The sequence below is a fragment of the Salvelinus fontinalis genome, chromosome 30 (assembly GCF_029448725.1).
Source record: "Salvelinus fontinalis isolate EN_2023a chromosome 30, ASM2944872v1, whole genome shotgun sequence".
Lineage (NCBI taxonomy): Eukaryota > Metazoa > Chordata > Actinopteri > Salmoniformes > Salmonidae > Salvelinus > Salvelinus fontinalis.
This window is the reverse complement of record NC_074694.1, coordinates 31,216,780-31,228,669: the sequence shown is the minus strand read 5'-3', so window position 1 is coordinate 31,228,669 and position 11,890 is coordinate 31,216,780. Positions and strand designations below refer to the sequence as shown.

Sequence of the window (11,890 nt, the reverse complement as noted above, 5' to 3'; positions counted from 1 at the left end):
ACATACCGTGGGCCCCTAAAGGACCACTGCATTAGGAGTTGAGGAAATAAGATTCACCAATGTTACATGGTGATGTTTCCAGCATTGTCACCCAGAGATGCCTTGCAAAAGGATGGTTGATCTCACTGTGGCTGGCTGCTGAAACTAACGTCGCCCCCTCTTCAAAGCATCTCAGGTTGAAAACAATGTTCTTTGACTGCTTGACAAGGCAACAAACATTCCGTATCTGTCTCTGGGAATGAGCCTTTACCAGTCTAGCAGAGCCGAAAATACAGACAGAAGCGGTACGACACAGGACGAAGGTTTAAATTAATTTATATATATATAAAAAAGAAAGAAATAAGCATTTTACTGAAGCCAAAACAAACATCTATCACTTGTTTTTCCTCATGGAAACATAGAATACCATCTGAACAGAACAGAAACAGCCATTTATGACAAGGAAAACAGAAGAAAGGAGGGAAAGAAATAACTCAAATGAAGAGGGTAAGTGCAGCACTGTTCAGAATCATACAGTATAGCATTGAGTCAGGCTTATTTTCTTCAGTTATCTGCTCATGTACATTCTCTAAATTCGGTAACATGCAAGCATTGATGAAGCATACAGTCAAACACGCATGGAAATATACTTTTATCTTATAGGATATTTTGTTAAAATATGAAAAATCTAGATGTACAGCGATCAAGAAACTTAAGAGTTTGACAACAGAAAAACAATTCACTCCATAGTGTTTTCTTGAAGGAAAAGGTGACTACATTCATTTCACTGAACAAAGAGTCCACGCCCTCCCCCCAAAAAATACAGGATTCCACAATCAGGTGACGTAAGATGTTTGACCCCACTTCTAGTTTTTAGAATGGTTATTACTAAATAAGTGTGTGCCTTGGGAAACGGGTGGTACACTCAAAGAAGATCCTAGGATTCACGTGTACATCTACTCACGACTGCATTAGATAGGTTGACATGAAGGCTAGCTGCCAGAAATATAGGGAATGGTTCCCCACACAGTTTCCTTTACAGAATACACTACTGTTAACTGTCATAAGTAATTTCTTCCCAAAAATTAAGTGCTTGCCTATAATGCTGCCATTGGCTACTTCCCTCTCTTGGGGTTGTGTCCTGTGTAAAAAATAAAATAAAAAACAATAAAAAAAGAGGAACTTTCCAATCAGCAGTGGAAGGCTTGGTGATTCTGGTGGTCAAAGTCCAGAGGTCTGTTTTGATCTCATTTACATTTTAACTTTATCAAGACTTACTGTGCTTCACTTAAGGTTTAGTTGTCGTTTGTATCTCCAAAACAGGGTCACCTCTAACAACTTCTAATTTTCTTTTTTGTTGCTTGTCCTTGTTTTGGTCTTTTAGTTTTTGCATCATATTATTTTCTGCTTTTTATACCAATGGGTGGGTGGTGGTCTGTCTACTGCTCACACATACTGTAGTCCGGAGGTGGATCCATACCTCGTTTTCTTTTGGCACCTTGGAGTAGAGGATAAACGTGGTTTCGAGTGGGAGTCAGGTCGTGGGGGTGAGAACAGAGGGGGCGGGACAGTAGAGCTCATTGAGGAGAGGGGTCAGGACCTCTACTTATCGCCGGCCTTTTCACTAACCCCAGTGTCCCCGTCTCCGCTTGTGCACGAGTTGGTTACAGCGGTGGCTATGCTCTTGCCCCCCTCCTCAGTTTTGACCCTCTTGGGTTCGGGGTGGTCGGCCAGCTCCCCGTTTTGCCTCTTGGTGGGCAGCGATGCAGAGGCCGAGGCATGGGCTGCCAACAGGTGGAGGGGGTTCACCACTGCTGAGAGAGGGGATAGAGGGATTTTCACTACTGGATTCCTGGCAGGCCTGACATAAACAAGCACTACGGAGTGAAAAGGCTGGTAAAGTAATTTTAATCATCTGCCATTTTTAAAGCTTCATGAGTGTTGGGTGCCATTTTGAAAATGTCTCACCTGTGTTAGCAGCAGTAGTGATGGGGACCAGGTGAGTCCCGTTCTGTGTGATGGTCTTGATAGGAAGCCGATGCTGACCCAGGGGAGGTTGTTGCACGATGGTAACTGTTGTTAGGGGTGTGGCCTGGGTGGTCTGGATTATGCGATTGGCCCCGCCTATAGAGGAAGTAGTGATGGCTGGGACCGACTCCACTTTGACTGAGAAAGAGCGACAAACACTTTGCAATATAAGACTACAATTCTTCATTTATAAAAGGGACTGTTACAGCAAAGAATGGAAAAATGTACTGTAAATCTATACGCCAAACTCAGTCTCCCCACCTTTGACCCCATTGCGGTCTCCCCCTCCGTTCTCCTGCGGTTCTGTTTTCAGCGTAACAACTGAATTCTGTGTGGCAGCGACGGTAGCCATGGTGACCATCGGAATCTGTTGAAGTACGTGCACCGTCTGCATGATGGGGGCAGAGCTTACAGCTGTTGTCATGACAGGCGTTGCCATGGTGTAGGTAACAGGCTTCATTGTCGTCTGAGGCAACTGTCGCTGCATGGCGATCAGCACCGGCTGGCTGTTCAGAGGGGAGCCTGTCAGAAACAAGTGTCAGAGGTCAGACAGGAAATGGAGTGGTTTACCACCCACCACCAGAGTTGAAAAAAACAACTTCCAACAAACTCACCAGTAGCACTCTTAGCGAATTGGGCCTCCTGGATGACAGCTAGTTTGGGCTGTAGGGCAGTGGCCGTGGTGGGAGCTGTGGCCCGAGCTGGCTCTGGGTCCATGGGGACAGGGGAGCCCTCCCTGGATAGGCTTTCTGGGGTCTGCACACCACTGGAGTGGGCCGACAGCCCCCCTGTGTGGCTAGGAGAGGCCGGGGCACTCCTGAAGGGAAGACAGCAGGAAGACTATTAGAATGATGCAAACGTGAAAGTGTGTGCTGTCATCTGTGTGCGCATACCAATAAGAAACATCGTCCCCAGAGCCCATTGACTCATTTAGAGCTCAGTAGCCTTTGCAGATTCCCAAAAAACCTGATGTTCCGGTTTTCAGAGGAAATGGAAAGAGCCTTCCGCTTTTAGAGTTAACAAGGCGACACATCTTTTTTTCAGTTTTCGTAAAGACAAGCATCTAGGGGATCTGGTTTCAAATGTTTATTTTACACCTGGTACGTTAGGTTAAGAGCTCAGTGTCCCAGACAGACAAATCTACCTGCAGTGCCTAACTGAGCCCACAGGGGGCATGCCATTTCAAACTACAGTATATATACACAGTGCATTTGTAAAGTATTCAGACCCCTTGACTTTTCCCACATTTTGGTACGTTACAGCCTTACTCTAAAATGGATTAAACAGTTTCCCCTCCCTCAATCTACACACAATTCTTTAATGAGTCGAACGGGAAGGATATGCTCCAAACACCCGAACAGGCCCTCATCCCCGTCAGTCGCTGGAGAAAGAAACAGATTTTGCGGAAAGAGATCGGGGTACCTTGTGAGGATCAGGCAATGAGTGGCTAACCTGCCTTTTCCATCCGTACTGTCAGCTAACATTCAATCGCTGGAAAATAAATGGGACGAACTGAAAGCACGTATATCCTACCAACGGGACATCAACTGTAAATCTTATGTTTCACAGAGTCGTTGCTGAACGACGTCATTAAGAACATACAGCTGGAGGGTTATACACTCCATCGGCAGGACAGAACAGCAGCCTCTGGTAATAAACGGGGCGGGGGCCTATGTATATTTGTAAACAACAGCTTGTGCATGATATCTAAGGAAGTCTCGAGGTTTTGCTCGCCTGAGGTAGAGTATCTCATGATAAGCTGTAGACCACACTATCTACCTAGAGTTAATCTGTATTTTTCGTAGCTGTCTACATACCACCACAGACCGATGCTGGAATTAAAACCGCACTCAATAAGCAAACAGGAAAACACTCATCCAGAGGCAGCGCTTATATGAGGGAAATATACACTGAGTGTATAAAACATTAGGAAAACCTCCCTAATATTGAGTTGCACCCCCTTTTGCCCTCAGAACAGCCTCAATTTGTCAGGGCATGAACTCTACAAGGTGTTGAAAGCATTCCACAGGGATGCTGGCCCATGTTGACTCCAATGCTTTCCACAGCTGTGTCCAGTTGGCTGGATGTCCTTTGGGTGGTGGGCCATTCTTGATACACATGGGAAACTGTTGAGTGTGAAAAACCCAAATGCGTTGCAGTTCACACTCAAAATGGTGTGCCTGGCACCTACTACCATACCCCATTCAAAGGCACTTAAATATTTTGTCTTGCCCATTCACCCTCTGAATGGCACATATGCACTATCCATGTCTCAAGGCTTAAAAAATATTCTTTAACTTGTCTCCTTCCCTTCATCTACACTGCCTGACGTGGATTTAACAGTTGACAATCAACAAGGGGTCATAGCCTTCACCTGGTCAGTCTATGTCATGGAAAGAGCAGGTGTTCCTAATGTTTTGTACACTCAGTGTACATGGAAATATAGGAGTATCTGAGTTATAGTGAGTATTACCTAGATGAGAGGGGCCCTAGCGGGGTCCTGAAGCAGGGTACCCCCCTGGCCCTGCGTTTCCTGAACGCCTGTTCACACAACTTGCCCTCTGATGAGGGGTCGATCCTCCAGAACGATCCCTTACCCGGTTCCTCCTGAGAACGAGCCACTTTGATGAAGTAGCGGTTCAGAGACAAGTTGTGACGGATCGAGTTCTAGAACACAAAAGAGAGAGACAGTATTCATTACTATGGAAAGGTTATGGCGAATTGAGATTCTGGAACAAGACAGAAGTGAGTGATGGAATTGTAGAACACCAGGGAGAGAGACAGAAGGGAGGGGAGCGGGAGAAACAATGGATCAGTTTCTAGAACACAAGGGAGGAAGATGTAAGCAATAGAGTTCAGTTCAAAAACACATGAACAAAAGATTGCGATGGATAAATTGAGACAGGATAACTTAAAAAGAAGCTGTGTACTTACATGTCAGTTTGTCTCTCATTCTAAGAGAAATACCACAGCAGCATGAAATACAGGGTGGATTCACCAACCTGCCAGCCTTTGTCTGCGGTCCTGTAGTAGGGGTAGTTCTTGGTGATGTGTGTGTAAATCCCATTCAGAGTCAGCTGCTTGTCGGGGGCCATGGTGATGGCCTGGACTATTAGTTGGGCATAGGAATACGGGGGCTTCGAGTCATCCTGAGGACAGAACAAATGGAGAAATGAGCTTTATTTCATGCTACAGATATGGCAGCATTTAGACTTTTACTATAATTGCATGTGCTTATCTGGGTAAAAAAAAAGAAAGAAAGAAAAGGGTTTGCTTTTGTGGGAACTTGTGTGAGGAACATGAAACTGAAAACATGTTGGAAAACAAGTAGAGCCCCACCCTCCCCCTATTTTACTAGCGTTCACCAGGGTTCCTCACTCAAGTTTATATTTTCCCGAACGTTTCAACGGATTTCAATGAGTAACACACCCCAGAGAACCAAAACAAATCCAATGTGTTCCGTCACCCTGGGCTCAGGGATGTATTCAAGAGGGTGCAACAGAACGCTGAGACAGAAACGTATTGTGTAGAACAGATACCACTGTCTGTCAGGTAGAACAGGGAATAGTTTAGCTCTTTTAGTCTCATTTCTATTTGCACCGTTCTGAACGCTTCACTTTGCCGACTCACCTCAGGACTAGGAGTGCATTTCAACAGTCTACTGAGGAATCCTCTTCTCATATACTTTCCTTCATCAGTACTGGTCTGTCAGACGTGGCCTGGTCTCTCATTTAGCTTCTATTATACTGCCTTGACTGATCTTCTCTTTTTCATAACAGTGTAAAGGAAAGGAGACAAGGAGAGGAAGCCACTTCAGATGCATCCCTGGGTTGCTGGTGTCTCACCTTGGGGCTGTCTCCTCCCGAGCCGTCCTTGTCGTCTGTTTGGGAGTTCTCGTTGACGAGGTCAGCGGTCAGCACGCGGCCCATCCTATAGCCAGACAGCCCCGCCCCTCGGGGACTTGACGGACAGGAGTTTGGACAGGAGTTGGCGGCACTGTGGGGGACGAGAAACAATTTAACAGTGAGATAGTGGGAGAGAGCATGGTAATCCTGTGATGGCAAAAAAATGAAATATCTAATAAATAATGAAGCATGTTTAAATAATGCAAAAACAAAAGTGTTGGAGAAGAAAGTAAAAGTGCAATATGTGCCATGTAAAAACTCTAACGTTTAAGTTCCTTGCTCAGAACATGAAAACATATGAAAGCTGGTGGTTCCTTTTAACATGAGTCTTCAATATTCCCAGGTAAGAAGTTTTAGGTTGTAGTTATTATAGGCACTTTAGTATTGCCAGTGTAACAGTATCGCTTCCGTCTCTCTCCTTGCCCCTACCTAGGCTCGAACCAGGAACACATAGACAACATCCACCCTCGAAGCATCGTTACCCATCGCTCCACAAAAGCCGTGGCCCTTGCAGAGCAAGGGGAACAACTACTTCAAGGTCTCAGAGCGAGTGACGTCACCAATTGAAACGCAATTAGAGCGCACCCTGCTAACTAGCTAGCCATTTCACATCGGTTACACCAGCCTAATCTCGGGAGTTGATAGGCTTGAAGTCATAAACAGCTCAATGCTTGAAGCACCGCGAAGAGCTGCTGGCAAACGCATGAAAGTGAAGAGCTGCTGGCAAACGCATGAAAGCATGCTGTTTGAATGAATGCTTACGAGCCTGCTGCTGCCTACCACAGCTCAGTCAGACTGCTCTATCAAATCATAGACTTAATTATAACACACAGAAATACGAGCCTTAGGTCATTAATATGGTCAAATCCGGAAACTATAATTTTGAAAACAAAACGTTTATTATTTCAGTGAAATACGGAACCGTTCCGTATTTTATCTAATGGGTGGCATCCATAAGTGTAAATATTGCTGTTACATTGCACAACCTTCAATGTTATGTCATTATTACGTAAAATTATGGCAAATTAGTTCGCAACGAGCCAGGCGTCCCAAACTATTGCATATAACCTGACTCTGCATGCAATGAACGCAAGAGAAGTGACACAATTTCCCTAGTTTAATATTGTCTGCTAACCTGGATTTCTTTTAACTAAATATGCAGGTTTAAAAATATATATACTTCTGTGTATTGATTTTAAGAAAGGCATTGACGTTTATGGTTAGGTACATTCGTGCAACGATTGTGTTTTTTCCCCCGCAAATGCGCTTTTGTTAAATCATCCCCCGTTTGGCGAAGTTGGCTGTCTTTGTTAGGAAGAAATAGTCTTCACACAGTTCGCAACGAGCCAGGCGGCCCAAACTGCTGCATATACCCTGACTCTGTTGCACAGAACAGGGCCCCGTGTGGCTCAGTTGGTAGAGCATGGCGCTTGCAACGCCAGGGTTGTGGGTTCGATTCCCACGGGGGGGCCATGGTATGAATGTATGTACTTGTAAGTCGCTCTGGATAAGAGCGTCTGCTAAATGACTTAAATGTAAATGTAAAAAAACACAAGTGCAACAATTTCCCTATTTAAAAAAAAATCATGTTAGCAGGCAATATTAGCTAAATATGCAGGTTTAAAAATATATACTTATGTATTGATTTTAAGAAAAGCGTTGATGTTTATGGTTAGGTACATTGGTGCAACGACAGTGCTTTTTTTGCGAATGCGCTCGTTAAATCACCCGTTTGGCGAAGTAGGCTATGATTCAATGATAAATTAACAGGCACCGCATCTATTATATGCAATGCAGGACAAGCTAGATAAGCTAGTAATATCATCAACCATGTGTAGTTAACTAGTGATTATGTTAAGAGTGATTTTTTTTTATAAGATACGATTAATGCTAGCTAGCACCTTACCTTGGCTTCTAGCTGCACTCGCATGACAGGGAGTCAGCCTGCCACGCAGTTTCCTCGTGGAGTGCAATGTAATCGGCCATGATCGGTGTCCAAAAATGCTGATTACCGATTGTTATGAAAACTTGAAATCGGCCCCAATTAATCGTTCATTCCGATTAAATCGGTCGACCTCTAATACATACATACACACACACACCAGGAGTGTTCAAATCTAAGCCTGGGGGTCCGGTAGTGCTGGTTCTGTTCTACCGGATAATTAATTGCACCCACCAAGTGAGAAAGGTCTAAATCCATCCCTGATTAGAGGGGAAGAATAAAAATCAGCATTGGAACTCGCTTCGAGGTCCAGATTTGAATAACCATGCTATCTGCTCTGACCATTTCATGGCTCCAACTTCACTCGTCTCACCTGATGGTGCCAGTGGGTGAGGGCAGCGGGCTTATGAGGTGGGCGATGTTGTCTGGAATGTTGATGGTCAGCGGCGCCATCTGGTGCTGGACGGGCTTGACCGGTGACTCCGACACGTTCCTACGCTCCTTCTTATCGCTGGACAGGGCTGTGAACGTGATCTTGATGTTGGTGCTGGGGAACCGGAAACAGCACCTAGAGAACAAAGAGAGGGAGGAGAGTCAGATAATATTAGGACATGACAAGTGCAGGCCATCCAGACTCACTCAATTGTGAGAATGTCTCTTTAATTATGCATATTGACTGCTACACACCAGCAGTGTTGCTATTGGCATCTTTGCACATATTCAAAACAAGCAGAGCAGCTCTAATAAACCAGTACGGGCCAGAAGAGTTAGCCATTAAACTGGGTTTATAAATGGATGGCCATCATGACACTTACATAACAGGTCTTATTATTACATGGGGGTATATTTGGACCATATCATCTGCTCTGGGACCAGCTGACTGGCCTGCTGTGACATAGGCCTATTTGATATTTCAGACCTCATAGAATCAGAGTTGTAAACAGGTCTACTAATCAAGACTATTATTTCCAACCCCCTACTTCTATTGGCCATTTCCTACAGGTAACATTTGGAAAAGTTAGCAATTCAGCTTGATCTACAAACCATGCTGAAGATAAAAGCATGGGGTAGGCATAGTTTGTTTCTACACGATGCTGCGCAAACATTGCAACACACCCGACTTGAAATAATGCTGAGATTGAGTCAAAGCACGGCCCATCGCAAAAGTACAGATAACTAGCTGGAGTGCCTTCAGAAAGTACTCAAACCCCTTGACTTATTCCACATGTTGTTGTGTTACAGCTTGAATTCAAGATGGATAATTATCTATCCACACACAATACCCCATAATGGCAAAGTGAAAACATGTTTTTAGACATTTTTGAAAATTAAACACAGATATCAAATTTACATAAGTATTCACACCCCTTTGCTATGACACTAACTTGAGCTCAGGTTCAAGTCCACCTGTGGCCAATTCAATTGTTTAGACACGATTTAGAAAACAACACACCTGTCAATGTAAGGTCCCACAGTTGATAATGGTATATTTTCTGCTCTGACATGCACTAAGTCCAAGGAACTGGCCGTAGAAAGATTTGTGATGTGGCATATATTTGGGGAAGGGTATAAAACTATTTATTGAGTGTTGAAAGTTACCAAGAGCACAGTGGTCTCCATCATTGGGAAATGGAAAAAATATGTTACTACTCAGACTCTGCCTAGAGCTGGCTGTCTGGCCGACCAAACTGAGTAACCAGGCAAGAAGGACCTTGGTCAGGGAGGTGACCAAGAACTCAATGATCCCTCTGACATTACTACAGAGTTCCTGTAGAGTTCCTGGCTGAAATGGGAGAACCTGCCAGAAGGACAAGTCTCTACAGCACTTTACCAATCTGGGCTTTACGGGAGAGTGGCCACTCCCGAGCTGAGAAAAAGGCACATGACCGCATGTGATGGGTTTGCAAAAAGGCACGTGAAAAACTCAGAGCATAAAGCAAAAGATTCAGTGGTCTAATGAGACAAATGTAACGCTTTGGTCTGAATGCAAAGCTCTACATCTGGAAAAAAAAAACAGGCACAGCTCATCACCATCCCTCCCATGAAGCATGGTGGGGGCGGCATCGTGCTATGGGGATGCTTTTCAGTGGCATGGACTGGGAGACTGGTAAGGATAGAAGGAACAATGAATGGAGCCAAACAAATGCATATCCTTGATGAGAACCTGCATCAGTGCAAATGACATTTGACTGGGGTGAAGATTTACGTTCCAACAGGACAGTGACCTCAAAGCAACGCTGGAATGGCTTCAGAGCAAGAATGTGAAAGTCCTTGAGTGGCCCAGCCAAAGCCCAGACTTTAATCCCATTATATATGTTGAAAGACTTGAAGATTGCTGTTCAACACCACTCCACATGTAATTTAACAGAGCTTGAGAACGTCTGCAAGAAAGAATGGGAGGGAATCCCCAAATCCAGAGGTGCAAAGCTGATAGACATACCCAAGATGAATGATATAATCACCACCAAAGGTGCTTCCACAAAGCATTGACTCGGGGGTGTGAATACTTATGTACACGAGATATTTCACTTTCAATACATTTGAAAACATTTTCACTTTGTCATTATCGGGTATCTAATTTAATTCAGGATGTAACAACAATGTAGGATAAATCAAGGGGTACAGATACGTTCTGAAGGCACGGTACATAGTCCCCCAAACACTGTGCTAGTAATGCACGGCCCAGTAAGAGATATTCACACAAAGATATGCACGCTTACCAATTGTATTAATGTTAAATTACACCATTTTCAGGTTGTTTCGCGAAACCATTCTATGCAAAGAAAACAAGCGTTGCCAGTTAACATTAGCTAGCGGCTCACTAACGTTTGGTGGGGACAGGCGCTGTGTGTTGCTTGACACAACACGTGCCGCGGCGGGGGAACAAAACAATAACAAAGCGGAGGTCAGAATATAGTCACATTTATGTAAGCTAGCAGTTCTACCTCGACATAAAATGTAAAATACTACCCATCTTACATTCGTGGGAGTTGCAGAGGTGGAGCCCCTCGTCTCTGGAACACCCCATCCACAAACACCCCGTTTTTGCCGAGGCATCGGAGGTAGAATTCCCCGCTGCCGGTGCCGTCTTCACCAGCAGTGAAAATTTCGAGGTGCCGGCGAGAGATGAAACTGGAGTGGCCCATGCTAACGTCCACCGAGCCCTGCGATGAGTTCCGTCCGATGGTCGCCGACCTCTTCTTCATCAGGTATTCGAATTCTCGGCCCTCAAGCCGGGCGACTGCCGACCCCATCGCCATCTTCTTGATGATTCTAATGTTGAGGCTGTGTGCGGAAAAATTGAATTGGAGAGGACTTTAAATTTGGCAGAGTTGAGAATTTCAGAGATTTCGTAAAAGGGAATCCAATTTTAAACCGAGAATAATTTGGACAGGAACGTGCCAGATCGGGGACACAGCGGCTCCAACCCACCGCCGCGACAGAGAGAAAGAGAAGGGACAACAGCCAACCAAAGGAGGCCAAATGGGCGGAAAGGAGATTACTGAAGGCTCAACGATCCAATCACTTCAAAGATTGGGTAAGCGAATAACTGTGCTTACCAATGACAATCACATATAAATACATGGTAAAAAACAAGGTTGATTGCACTGTAGGCTGACACGCAAATCGATGGCTGAATGTAAACTATGGTATCCGAAAATTACGGAATGGACTGAAGTTTTGTAAATGGGTAGTTGATATACAGTATTGCTAAAACAAAAGTTATAATAAATAAATACACTTCTAAAATTGAATTAAAAAACACATAGTTGCAATAAATTATGCAATAAATTATTATTAACTCAAAATATTGTGGCCACCGTGGATTTGAAATGTATATACAATTTAACGAACCATTTCATGTCGGTGCTTTGAATTTGTCCTCTGGTGTGACTATAGCATCACTATAAATGTTAATATAAAGGTTTAATTATTCCCAAATAGAAAATAGAAAATATTTTCACTCATTATTAGTTAATTCTGTATTTAAAATCGGTCTCACCTGCCCTCCTGGACACCTACAGCACCCAATGTC

At 44.2% G+C, this 11,890-nt stretch overlaps 1 protein-coding gene and 1 non-coding gene across 3 annotated transcripts; one reads left to right on the top strand and one right to left on the bottom strand.

The window, feature by feature from the left end:
• Positions 1-298: 298 nt before the first annotated feature.
• Positions 299-11,296, bottom strand: LOC129829028 (forkhead box protein K2-like). Of its 2 annotated transcripts, none has more exons than XM_055890450.1 (9): positions 10,834-11,296; positions 8,228-8,422; positions 5,853-6,003; positions 5,010-5,156; positions 4,481-4,674; positions 2,622-2,824; positions 2,269-2,529; positions 1,948-2,145; positions 299-1,793 (listed from the first exon to the last, which is right to left on the bottom strand). In XM_055890450.1, exons 1-9 carry the CDS (start codon positions 11,112-11,114, stop codon positions 1,582-1,584), a joined length of 1,842 nt encoding a protein of 613 aa, XP_055746425.1. In that variant the 5' UTR covers positions 11,115-11,296; the 3' UTR covers positions 299-1,581. The 2 variants fall into 2 exon arrangements, with proteins under 2 accessions (XP_055746425.1, XP_055746426.1); XM_055890451.1 differs by having other exon boundaries at positions 299-1,790.
• On the top strand, positions 7,309-7,385 carry trnaa-ugc (transfer RNA alanine (anticodon UGC)). The gene has a single exon. It is a non-coding gene; the product is annotated as a tRNA-Ala (tRNA).
• Positions 11,297-11,890: the final 594 nt, after the last annotated feature.